General features: G+C 41.5%; 1 protein-coding gene across 1 annotated transcript in view; it reads right to left on the reverse strand.

The window, feature by feature from the left end:
- NOX3 (NADPH oxidase 3) overlaps positions 1-12,394 on the reverse strand; it is a 58,066-nt gene that overhangs the window by 13,485 nt on the left and 32,187 nt on the right. Inside the window, exon 11 of the mRNA XM_059083730.1 lies at positions 2,750-2,896. Coding sequence (XP_058939713.1) covers positions 2,750-2,896 — 147 coding nt within the window. The remainder of the gene's footprint in view (positions 1-2,749; positions 2,897-12,394) is intronic.

Below are 12,394 nucleotides of genomic sequence, written 5' to 3' on the forward strand. Positions count from 1 at the left end.
AGTTGACCGTCATAGCTAAATGGAATCATCTCACTTTCCAAATAATTTGTGACTTCAAGTTACTTCCACGTAAAACTGTTAAGTGATTTCCACAGGCAGGCCGAGTGCTATGAACGGAATGGTACAAAGAAGACAGACAGAAGGTCTCTGCTCTGTGAGGCACTGGTCATTGGAGGGAGAGGCAGACCATGTGCACAATTTCTATGCCATGATTCAGACCACCACCCTTCTTTACTAGAGACAGAAGCGAAGCGCTCTGGAGAAGTAGGCATGTTACTCTGGTGAAGCCCCAAGTAATTTTGCCTAAGAGAACCGGGGAAGGCCTTAGTGGGGACTGGTCTTGAAGGGAGGATTCCATGCAGTAGGCAGCAGGAGGGACAGAGGGCACTGAGCGACATGCCAGGGAAAGGAAACAGTATGAGGCGAGATGCAAGTAAGAAAGTCCTCAGTGTGAGTGGAGAACATGTGTTGTTCGGTGGCTCTGGTGCCAGGGGAAAACGACGGGAATTCCATAGAACAAGTGGGTTTTGCCGTCAGGTCAGGAGGGGCCTGGAAATACCTGCTAAGAAGTTTGGGCATTATTCAGCAGAAAAAAGAGTTTTTCCCACTTCCGTCCGTGGTAACTTCCAGCTACCAATCACTGATGTTCAAACATTTGGAATTATATTTGCTCCATATTTCTCAGCCCAGTGTTCAATTAATCTCCAAACTCTGTTGATTTGCCCTTCATAATAATAATAATTTGCCCTTTTCCATCTGTCCCTTCTGTTCTTGTCATTTTGCCACTTTGAGGTTGTTGAATTCAGTTTAGCAATTGGCTGTTTCTAAAACAGCCTCTTGATTCCTGACTGACAGCATGTACCAATTATTTTGTCCTGAAATGTAAGCATCTCAAGAATTTCCAACATGTCATGGCAAAAATTTAAGAACATGTCTATTTTAATTTGCTCGTATTCAGAAGACAACTATCTCTGAAGAGCGTACTTTTGGAAGTGGCAGGAATGGGATGGGGTAGAGCTGTGTTGTCACAAAATCAAACAGAGCCTCGATCTTGCAACTTCCAAGTGACTGGGGTTGCTTAGGTGGATACTCGGGATCGATTCACTTTAGAAGCAGAAGAGCCAGCACAGGACCAGAAAGCAGAAGACAAAAGCTGTGTTTGTACTTCACCAAGTGGATCATTAGTCAAAAATCCCATCTGAATAAGAAGAAAGTATTTGTTTGGAAAATATAATTAACACTATTTAATTCATGAAGATGTTTCAAGCCTAATTCCCAGGAAACCTCTATTTCAGAGTATCCCAGAGGAATAAATATGTAAGGCCGACTGCAAATAAGACCCTAAAAAATTGTTTAGCTACTGCATTTCAAGCAAAGTCTTATTCGTTTGCAGAAGCAGAGTCAAATTACAGTGATGTTCTATAGGACCAATTTGTGTGTGTGTGTGTGTGTGTGTGTGTGTGTGTGACAGAGAGAGAGAGGCTCACAGGAGTGCATTCATGTGTAAATTTAGTAACTAATGCAAATCTCTGGCTCAAACACACTTTCCTTCAATATCTATAGTAGCTGTCACAGAAGTGCTGATTAGGACATAAATGTCATAACCTAGTAATCACTTCATTGTTAGCTTCCATATTTGAGGAGTTAAAAAAGATTGGAAATGTAATAGTTATCATTCAATACTATAAACACTGAAATAGTACCATAGTGCAATATTTTGATATGCATTATTTTTGGTAAATTGAACCCTAATATGTCATTAATACATATTAATGGACACAGCAGAACACCTGCCCCAACAGAAGATCATTTTGATCTTAGGTGAATAAACATACGTGCACACAATTTCTAAGAATGCCTTAAGAAAAATAAATCTCTAGATAAATCTGTATTCATAATTATTTTCTGTAGGAACTCACATGGTTTACAATACAAAATGCTGAATGTCAACACCTGTCAGTTTTTTCTGTTTAACTCTGAACAGCTCAAAACATAGAATTAGAACCAATTTGGAGCTCAACGAGACAATATAGCCAATCCATAACGTTTGCTTGATGTTACTAAATTTCAAATGCAGCTTTTTAAAAAAATTATTTATTTTATTTATTTTTTATTTTTTGGCTGCATTGGGTCTTCGTTGCAGGGGGTGGGCTTTCTCAGTTGCAGTGAGCGGGGGCTACTCTTCATTGCAGTGTGCGGGCTTCTCATTGCGGTGGCTTCTCTTGTTGCAGAGCACGGGCTCTAGGCACGCGGACTCAGTAGCTGTGGCACACAGGCTCAGTAGTTGTGGCTCACAGGCTCTAGAGTGCAGGCTCAGTAGTTGTGGCACACGGGCTTAGTGGCTCCGTGGCATGTGGGATCCTCCCAGACCAGGGCTCAAACCCGTGTCCCCTGCATCAGCAGGCGGATTCTCAACCACTGCACCACCAGGGAAGCCTCAAATGCAACTTTTAATGACATAACTTTTCTTGGATATCCAAACTTGGGGTTTTCTCCCTTTAACCAACCTCTTTTTCCAATCTTCTTTTCTATTCCTCAGCAAATTAACTGTAGCTTTTACTGCTACAATTTGAATAGCTCTTTCTTATCTGGTTTTATTTTATTCTCTTTTTCTTTTAAAGAACATAAAAATAATTCTTTCATGCCGCTAGATAACCGTGTAGCTCATTACCGAAATTATTCCTCTTCTCTTTGCTCTATCATGAGACAAGTTAGATAATATTGCTCATCCTCAAAGTCTTATCGATACCTGATTTTCATCCCAGCCAGTAAGAAATATATGATAACTCAGGAAGTGAGTTTTCGCATGCTCACTCATCCTTGTTTCCAGCGAGAGTAAGAGATCGGCAAACCACTCAAAGGCTCCTGGATCTCGGCAAATCCAGTAGAAATACACCTGTCAAGAGAGAAGGCAAGAAAACAGATCTGTCCCTCTTTTCATAATGTGCTGATAATCGCAGACCACTTTACCTCCATTAAATTCTTTGAGCCCAAATGGGCACTTCTGCAAAATAACACACCTGCCTCTGCCAGGGAACAAACAGTCACACTGTGATTTCTTTTGAACAAATTCACACTGTGTCTGAAAAGGCCCAGAATGAATTCAGAGTCAGGAGCCTGTGGGCTGTTGCCAGTTTCTCTGGATGAGCATCCATTTACCGCATTGCTGGCTGTGCTTCTTCTGAATGAGGTTAATAAGCATAACTAGCTGTGCCTTTCACTCTTCCCAAAGGGGGATGAACTGTTAGACCAACGCCCTTCATCTCCACTTACGACCTAAGCTCTGGACTTGAACCTTCTCCAGAGACCCAAAGGCTTGTTCACTAATCCACTTCACCAGCCATGCCCTCCGGAGGGTGGAGATTATGGTAATTGCAGAATCAAGCCACACAGGCCAGAAGTGTCTTTCCCATCAGCCAGACATATCAGTGTCCAAGGAAGCTGGTGGGTGGTGGCAGAGGTTGTGTGTCAACTGCTATAATGAAATTACATTGAGGAACATTTCTTTTTTTTCTTTCTTTTCTTTTTAACTCTCTGTGTTTAGCAAATGGCATGTGATGAGAAGTAGTTCGGCTTTGCTAAAATAAAGGCTTAGATTTTGTGCTTTGAGTTTCAGATAACTGTATCTAGAAGAAACCACAGGAGATAGGTCTATTAATTCTCCTCTTTTTCTCACACTCCTACCCCCTACTGCCCACTGCTCTTTCCTGCACCCCCTCCCAAAAGAGATGCTGATTAACAGGATAGAGGAGGGGGCTGGCCTTGATCTCCACCAGGAAATATCGTCTCCAATAGCCAGTGTTCTCACCCTCCCCCGCCCCGCCAGGCTGCAAGCTCACCATCATCATATAATGAAATTTACAGGCGAGATTTAATTAACAGATCACATTCATGAGGAAAAAGAAATCACAGAACGTGTTTCAGGGCTAAGTGTCTTGCCTATTCTCTCCAGGTTTGTGCAGTAATTTATGAAATTAATACTCAAGAAGAACAAAAGCTTAGAGCCGACATATCTGTTGGACAGTTGCTGCTTGGAAGGGTTCTTGGAATATTAATCTCAGGACTAATAATAACCCCTAGGTATTTTAGCTCCCCTGCCCCAAAAGGAGCTTCTTCTCCGCTGTAAAACTGAGTCAGTGGTTCCCTCCAGGTGATCGTGTTCATCCTTGTTGATTCAAAGAATTGAATTGAGTGTACTGAACATACTGAATGCTCACTCTATGTCACGACTGTTTTCAGCTCTGGAGCTAGAAGAGCAAACAAAGGAGACAAAAATTCCCTGTCTTCATGGCATCTGCATTTTAGAGGGAGAAGAAAGATGATAAATTAACAACTAAAATATAGACTATGTCAGAGGGTGATTGGTAATCTGAAAAAAAAAAAAAAAGCAGGGCTGGAAAGTCCTGCAATATTAAGTCAAATGGACAAGGAAAGAGGCCACTGAGGCCAAGACGTGGAGAGAGTTGAATGGTTAGGGGAGGGGCCCGGGGTGGGAGCTGTCAGAGGGGATCCAGGAGCTGGTGGAGCGGAGTTGGGGGGGGACGGTGGGCAGCGAGAGGTGAGGTCTGAGGGGAAGGCGGGGAGGTGCAGAGGCGGGGCTGTGAGGTCATCCTGACTTTTACTCTGAGTGCGGTGGGGAGACACTGCAGGGTGCCCAGCAGGGGAATGACGTCATCTGGGGAAGGATCCCGGGCCGACCATTCTGGTAGCATTTTTATAGACTGGGCGGTGAATCGGGGAGGGGTAGGGGAAGGAAGGAAGAATGGAGGCCAGAGGCTGATTTATATGCTATGTAGGTGATGAATACTGCTATCCTTTTTCTTTCCACCTTGCATAATACCTCATTTAAATGACTCTTTCAAAACCTCAGCCCTGCCTTTAACTGGCTTTGCTCCCTGTGGAAATAAAAACCCACTAACTGAATTTAATGCCCTCCTCACCTATGCTCCTCCCCCTCCTTCCTGCCCCTAGTAGCTTGTTTGATCTAAGAATATTAATGGTGCATTTGGTATAAAACAAACATCATTGACTTCTTTTCTATTATTTTCGCTCTTTAAGAAACATGCTAAAAATACGTTCATCTGAAACAACACACCAAAAAATCGTTTTTTTTTTTTTTAAACCTGTCAATTTCAAATCCAGTCCCAATCACCCTTACTTAAAAAACAGTCACATCTTAGCTTCCTCCACTTACTGACCCTTATTCTTTCAAACAGAAATCATTCCTGTCCTTACTTTCCCGTGGCTTAGCTGTGTGTCAGTGTTCTGAGGGCTCGCCAAGCCTTTTATACGTCCCGCTTCCTTGTAAGGGCTTTGTGTGTTTCTCCCTCTGTAACTGACTTACAGGTGACACTGGGCAGCTCTGGGGCAAGAGGCAATGGAGGGGCACTGAATGGGCTCCGGTGAAGTGCCTTGGGCAGAAAAAAGAAGAAAACGGACTTTGAAGAGAGGAAAAAGCACATTTACTTTGACTCCCTTTCATCTTTCTAATAGTGAGGGACGCTCACTGTGAAAGGACAGAGGCTTCCCACCTCTGTGTTTCCTCCAGTAGGAAGGGTTTTGTCAATGGTAGAACAAACGTCCCAAACAATAGGAAACACGTCTGTGATCTGTGCTTCCCAACTCTCGCCCCGCCTCAGTCTCCAAAAATAAAACCACCCTAAAATCGGTTACCCGTGTAAAGCATGGCTTTCAGGATTCTACAGTAGATAACAGAGGCCTAAAATACCTCAGGTAACTTTAAAGGGTTTTGTTACGCAGAAAGTCATCCTCAGTAAAATGATGAAAGTTCTGAACTTCTGTAGTAATGAAGTTTTCTTTTACAGGGCTCAGCCCACACATTTTTGTAGATCTAATGGATCCCCGGATGTTGTAGGGCACCACTCCAGGAGGTTGTTACGGGGTGAGGGAGTTCTGGACGCATGTGGCCTGTCGCAGGCCTTCGCTGTCACATCGTTCCTCGCAAGAACCACGAGATAAACGCAGCCACGGCCAGTCTCGGGGGGAGCCTGGGTCTCAACTCCAGCTCGTCCCCACCTTTCCCACAGCCTGGCTTCTCTTTAAGAGAGTGTGGACCAGGTCATCTGGGCCCAGTAGGAAATGTCCCCATGCTATTTTTGGATAAACAATTCCAGGCAATGAAATAAGAAAAGCTACTTATCTATTTTACTACCAGAGCATCAGACTCTTCCATCAGAGGTCCCCGTGCCATGGCCTGGATAGATACCCACCAACACAGCGGAGGACACATCCTCAAATACAACCTGCATTTCTTTAGACCCAAAATCAATTTCCTGAGGATGGAATGGGGACAAAAATTATGTATGTATGTATGTATCTATCTATCACCCAGAGCACCCAAGGGGCTTTTTCCTTTTTAAGGAAGGAAATTGCACATGAGGGTACAGGTTGAAGGTGTAATATAACATAGCAGTTAAACATTGTGAGCCTAGAGTCCTGCAACCTGTCCTAGTCTCCTGGCTTCACCACCTTCAGGCTGTGTAACTGGGAGCAGGTCATGTAATTTGAGTCTAGATTATCACACATTGAAATGGCAAAAAAAAGCTCCAAAACAAAAACAAAAGCACAGAACAATAATCCATGAGATTATTTTGAAGATGAAAGGATAGGTTTCATGGGAGCATTTAGCTCGAAGTCTAAAGATGCAGTAAGTGCTCTGAGATGTTAGCTGAGATATTGCTACTACCTCACTGTCATCTGGAGGAGCTTACAGAATGAATGCCACGTGTTTATATTAGAGAGCAAAGGGGGACACTTGCCTTACTCGGGGGTCTGTGTCCACCGTCACTCCTGAATTATAGAGATGGTGGTTATTGACAGGAGGTGAAACCAAAATCTCTAGCACCAGTCTCGAAACCTCAGCATTGATCATAAAGATGTAGGTCTGAAAGAGGAACCCATTCACTAGTGAAAGGTACCCTAAGATCCATGTTGCGTGCCAGGGTTGACCTTGACCTTGACCAACAGCTCCCCCTAGGAGGACAGTGGGATTGCACTGTGACCTTGCCTCCTCCTGGGCAGCATCCTATGTTCCCCACTGTTATGGTATGAATGCATCCCCCCTAAATTTGTGTGTTGAAATCTTAACCGCCAATGTGATGATTTGGAGATGGGGCCATTAAGAGATGGTTAGATTTAGATGAGGTCATGAGGGTGGGCCCCCATGATGGGATTAGTGCCCTTATAGAAAGAGGAAGAGACCAGAGCTCCCTCTCTCATCATGTGAGGACACAGCAAGAAGGTATACATTTTCAAGTCAGGAAGAGTCTTCTCCAGAACTCAATCATCCTGGCACCCTGATTTCAGATTTCCAGCCTCCAGACCTATAAGAAATGTTTGTTGTTTTAAGCCACTCAGCCTTGGTATTTTGTTATAGTAGCCTGAGCGAAGATTCCATGCTCCCTATACAATGTAACAGAACTGATAGAAGTTTCAATCAGGGAGGGTGATGGTGACTTTCCATGGAGGGAATCATGACTATTTTCCAAAAAGATAACTTTTCTCTTTGAAAAGATAAAGACTGAGACTGATATTTAGAAAACATAATACCTCCTCAATAAATGGTAACTATTATTGTCCTGGTTTTTATTTTGTGATTGCTGTTACCAAGGTCATCGTGGGGGAAGACAATAGCAAACAGATTTTGAAGCAACTAGTTTTGAGAAGCTTCCCTAACGTGGCTTCCACATCTGGTTTTAAAGAAATAAAATTATAAAACTGTTTTTCCCATTATCCATTGTAAGACTAAGACCAGCCTTTGTCAATCACTTTTAGTCCTTAAGACTTTTGTTTAAAGCCAATATCCTTAATGTTAACGATTTCATGCCTATGTTGCTGCTTTGCCCTTTGACTGGGGCCTAAAGTTTATTGTGCTTTGGTTTGTTCAAATTATAGTTGTCGGACAACAGGAATGTTCATTAATAATAGAATGATAAAATCAATTGTGAGATAGTCATACTACAGAATTCGCTGAAGGCGCTAAATAAAATAAAGTCAGTAAATAGGCAGTGACACTTGAAGGAGCACCAGGCCATGTTAGAATGAAAAACAAAACCACAAATTGCACACCTTTCTTTCTCTTCCTCCTTCCCCATCCCCACATCCTTATTTATGTAAAAATAAAATAACACCTTGCATATGTGTGTAGGTGCGTACGTGTACACAAAAGTGCAGGAAAGGAATGGAATAAGATGCGCTCAACTGTTTCAGGTGAGAACCCTGGAGGGCCAAGTGGCGGTGGTGGTGAATTTGGGAAGGAAGGTGAATAAAGGGAGTTTTTTTTTCAAACTGCTAAATCAATTTATTTCTAAACAGAAATGAGGTTTAAAAAAAACACAGCTAAATGAAGTCTTGATGTCTTTCATTGCAAGGGTCCCCAGAACAGTGCACTTTCCTCTCTGTAAAGCCATGCTTACACATTCTTTTTTTTTTTTTAATTGAAGTATAGTTGATTTCCAATGTTGTGCTCATTTCTGCTGTACAGCAAAGTCACTCAGTTGTGTGTATATATATATATATGTGTATATATATATATATATATATATATATGTGTATATATATATATATATATATATATATATATATATACATTCTTTTTCAGATTCTTTTCCATTATGGTTTATCTCAGGATATTGAATATAGTTCCCTGTGCTCTACAGTCGGACCTTGTTGCTTATCCGTTCTAAATGTAAGAATTTGCATCTACCAACCCCAAACTCCCAGTCCGTCCCTCGCCACCCCCAGCCCACCAGCAACCACAAGTCTGTTCTGATTGAGATTTTTGACTATTTTATTTGAATCTTTTACAAGGACCCTGTAGCCATGTATGGCTTGTGTGGTTAATAAACCAAGATATTAAAAATATTAATACTGGTCACTTCCCCACAGGGCAATGGGGAGACCTCCTGGGGGACTGGAGTCTTTTGAGGCTGCCTAGTGAAAGGTGAGAAGCACGTGTGTCTTCTGGAGATGCAAGCTGGCCTCATGTTCCCTGGTTCAATTTATCAGGACACTCTCAGCGGTTACCAGAGATGATCAATTCCAGGAGTAGCCAGAGCAGCAGGATGAGGGAAAGTGAAAGTTAATAATTTCTCAAAACAGATTAAATTGAATGCATTTTTCATTCATTAGAAGAGAGAGCAGGCCCTCCTTTGTTTTATTAATATATTTAAGGAGAGTATGGATTTTTTGCCTTTCTTGGCCTCTTTGCCTTGTTCCACTGGCCCATGCTATCTTTTTATTTGAATTATCTGTTTATTATATTAGGTTAAGAACCCAAAGGCCATTTTGTGCAGGACACACTATAAATACTCATTATCACGGTTACGTATTATTGAGCTGATGAAGGAAGACAATTTATGAAGAAATTAGGTTATCTCAGTTTTTCTAGGATCTATTTTATTATCATCTGAAGATTACATATGCAGTTAAGAAAATGAACCAAATCATCCAGTTGGCCGTTCTCTTGGTTCTGACTGCACGGCTGTGATATTAGGAGAACTAAAATGTGGAGGCCAATACATTTATGTCAGCAATCTGCCCCCGCCTCCCCGTTGGTACACACCTATTTCCATTCATCATTTTGACAGTTTGCACAAGCAAACTGTCCTAACTTTTTTTCAAGAGCTCTTTTCACAAATTGAGTGTGATGTAGAATTAATCATCCCTTTTAGGCAGGAGTTGGGGGGACATTCTTCCCCAAGGGGCATTTTAAACCTCGGCTTCCTCCATACTGTATCACAGGGATGTCTCAGCTGCTCACACCCCCTTCCTTCATCCGAAAAGAGCGCTGTGTTCTCATTTGCCTCCAACTAAGTGAAGTCTGGCTCTTACTCTTGGGTTGGAAATATCCCTTTAATATATTACAACTTTTTCCCATTTTCTTCACAGTAGGGCATCATTATATTTGTTTTGCCTTCTTGGGAAGTCTCCTCCTAACCACTTCTCTCTCTTCCTCTGCCCCTCCTCCCCACTATCTTGAATAATAACACATAGCTAGAAAAAATTTGAAAAACGCCAGCTTCAAACAGAAAGTGCTACATATGACCCCAAAGAAGATGCAGGAGTCCTATCGTATATCCTTTTGCATTTTACTTAGAAGTGTTCTAGAATAATGTGGCAGAGGAGAAGGATAAAGAGATGTAGTCTGCAATGGTCACAACTAAGAAAACTTTGGTGCACATTTTTTACTCTAGACTTGCAATGTAAGCCTTGCTCGTAAAAATGACTGCCTTTATGCCAACTTTTACACAGGAGGCAGAAAATCACAACCAATTGCAGTTAACTATTTAAGCTTAAAATTCCAGCTCTGAACCTCTGTGCTGTTTTTTGCCCTTTCCTTGTTGCAGAAAAGAACACTCTGAAAACTATAGCCCAGATCTATAATTGTGAAGATGCTGTTAGATAAGAATGTACTGCTTTGCTCTCCCGCACTTAAAAATTTATAGAGATGCTGACAGTTTAGTGGAAGGAGTAGTATTTATATCTCAAAAGCATGTGGGCGGCCCTGACAAATATTAGTTACATAAGCCTAATGTTAGCTGTACTCAAGTAAACACAGAATTGCTTTAAAACAGAGAAATTTCCTAAGCTTTTTCTCAAGCATGCAGATTCTGAGGAAGTGGATGTCAAGAGTGATTTTCAGCCTGAACTTTCTGTAGCATGAAAGCTCACTTCTTTCATAAAAGAGCTTTGAAACCAGACACACAGGCTCCTGTCCTGACTCAGTGGCTAGCCAGATAGGGACTTTGGACAAATCACTTCCCACTCTAAGTATTGTCCTATGCAAAACTGGGAGGTCAAGCCCCTTCTATTTTGTGATTCCATGCTTTTAGCTTCTTTTCTCCCATATACTATAACTCCTGCCTTTATTTTCAGTTGAGCGTTGTCTCAATATTACCCCCAATTTTTGTAAGTCATGAAAACATTGTGTTTTACTTCCAATTCTATGATTTCTCTTTTTTGGACTAGAGATCAAAGCCCCTGTTTTATACTTTTGTGGTAACCCCTTAGCCCTCCCACTGAAACAGCTTTGAGAAAACCCATTAACAGCCCAGGAATAACAATGAAATGGTGAGAGAGAAGGCGGTATTAATATTCTGTGGGTTCCAATACAGACTTTAAGATTTTGTGGATTCTTAGAAGAATTTTCCTATTTGTGATAAAATAATTGGAATGTATTATTTTAATTATAAAGTTGCTGAACTAATAGTCTTTTGTTTAAATTAAAAAAATTAATCTTAAATAACCTAGAATTTTACAGAAAATTGTGCAGAAGCCATTTGTTAATTCTTTTGGCCATGTGGACATTTATTCACTCATTGATTTATTCAAAATGTATAGTGTGTGTGCATATATAAATATATATCTCTCTAATAATGGAGATATCAAGAAAAGCCACACTCAAGGAGCTCAGAATCTGTTAAGGGTAATAAAGTACTTTGTGAACGTTAAAACAAAAAAGAAGGATAAATGATATAAAAGGAGAACAGCACAGGGGTAACGGATGTTGAGAGAAGGGTCAGGTATTGTGAGTCTGGTGAGAGCAGAGTGATAGGCTTTTCAGTCAGTACGAGTGGGGCTTGGCACATAGTAGGTGCTGCATAAATACTCATTGAGTGAATAAGTGAATGAAAGTGAGACACACAATTCCATCACCATCTCCATGTGAAGCATAATGTGACCTTTTGTACAGTGAGAACCATGAAGCAATGAGCCACTGCTATAAGTGGGTCTGACTTGGTAGACAGCAAGAGGAAAGAGCTTACAGAGATGGGGAAATCAACATAAACCATAACAAAGCTTTGCAGTGGGGTCCAAATGTATGAAACAGCGTCTGTTTTGCTTGCTTTGTGCCCTAGACTGAATGTTTGTGCCCCCTGCCCCAAATTCATATGTTGAAATCTAATCCCCAGATTAGATTGGTATTTGGAGGTGGGGAGTTTGGGAGGTGATTAGGTCATAAGGGTGGAGCCCTCTTGAATTGGATTAGTGCCCATCAGTGTCCAAAAATCTTGCCCTCTTTTGCAGTGGGAAGTTAGAGCTAGAAGATGACTGTCCGTAAACCAGGAAGTGGGATCTCATCAGACACCAAGTCTGATGCTGGTGCATTGATCTTGGACTTCCCAGCCTCCAGAACTGTAGGAGAAATACATTTCTGTTGTATGTATGGTATACCACCCCATCTAAGGTATTTTGCTATAGCAGCCCAAACAGACTAAAACACTTGGTTAATCTTATTGTGGTATAAAGGAAAGAAGACGGGATTTAGCTTAAGAAGAACCTGGGTTCAAACTCTCATTCTGATATTTACTAGCTCTCTGTGCTTCTGTTTCCTCACTGGTAATCTGAGGATACTACTTATCTGAAAGAGGTA

Source organism: Kogia breviceps, chromosome 13, assembly GCF_026419965.1.
Source record: "Kogia breviceps isolate mKogBre1 chromosome 13, mKogBre1 haplotype 1, whole genome shotgun sequence".
NCBI lineage: Eukaryota > Metazoa > Chordata > Mammalia > Artiodactyla > Physeteridae > Kogia > Kogia breviceps.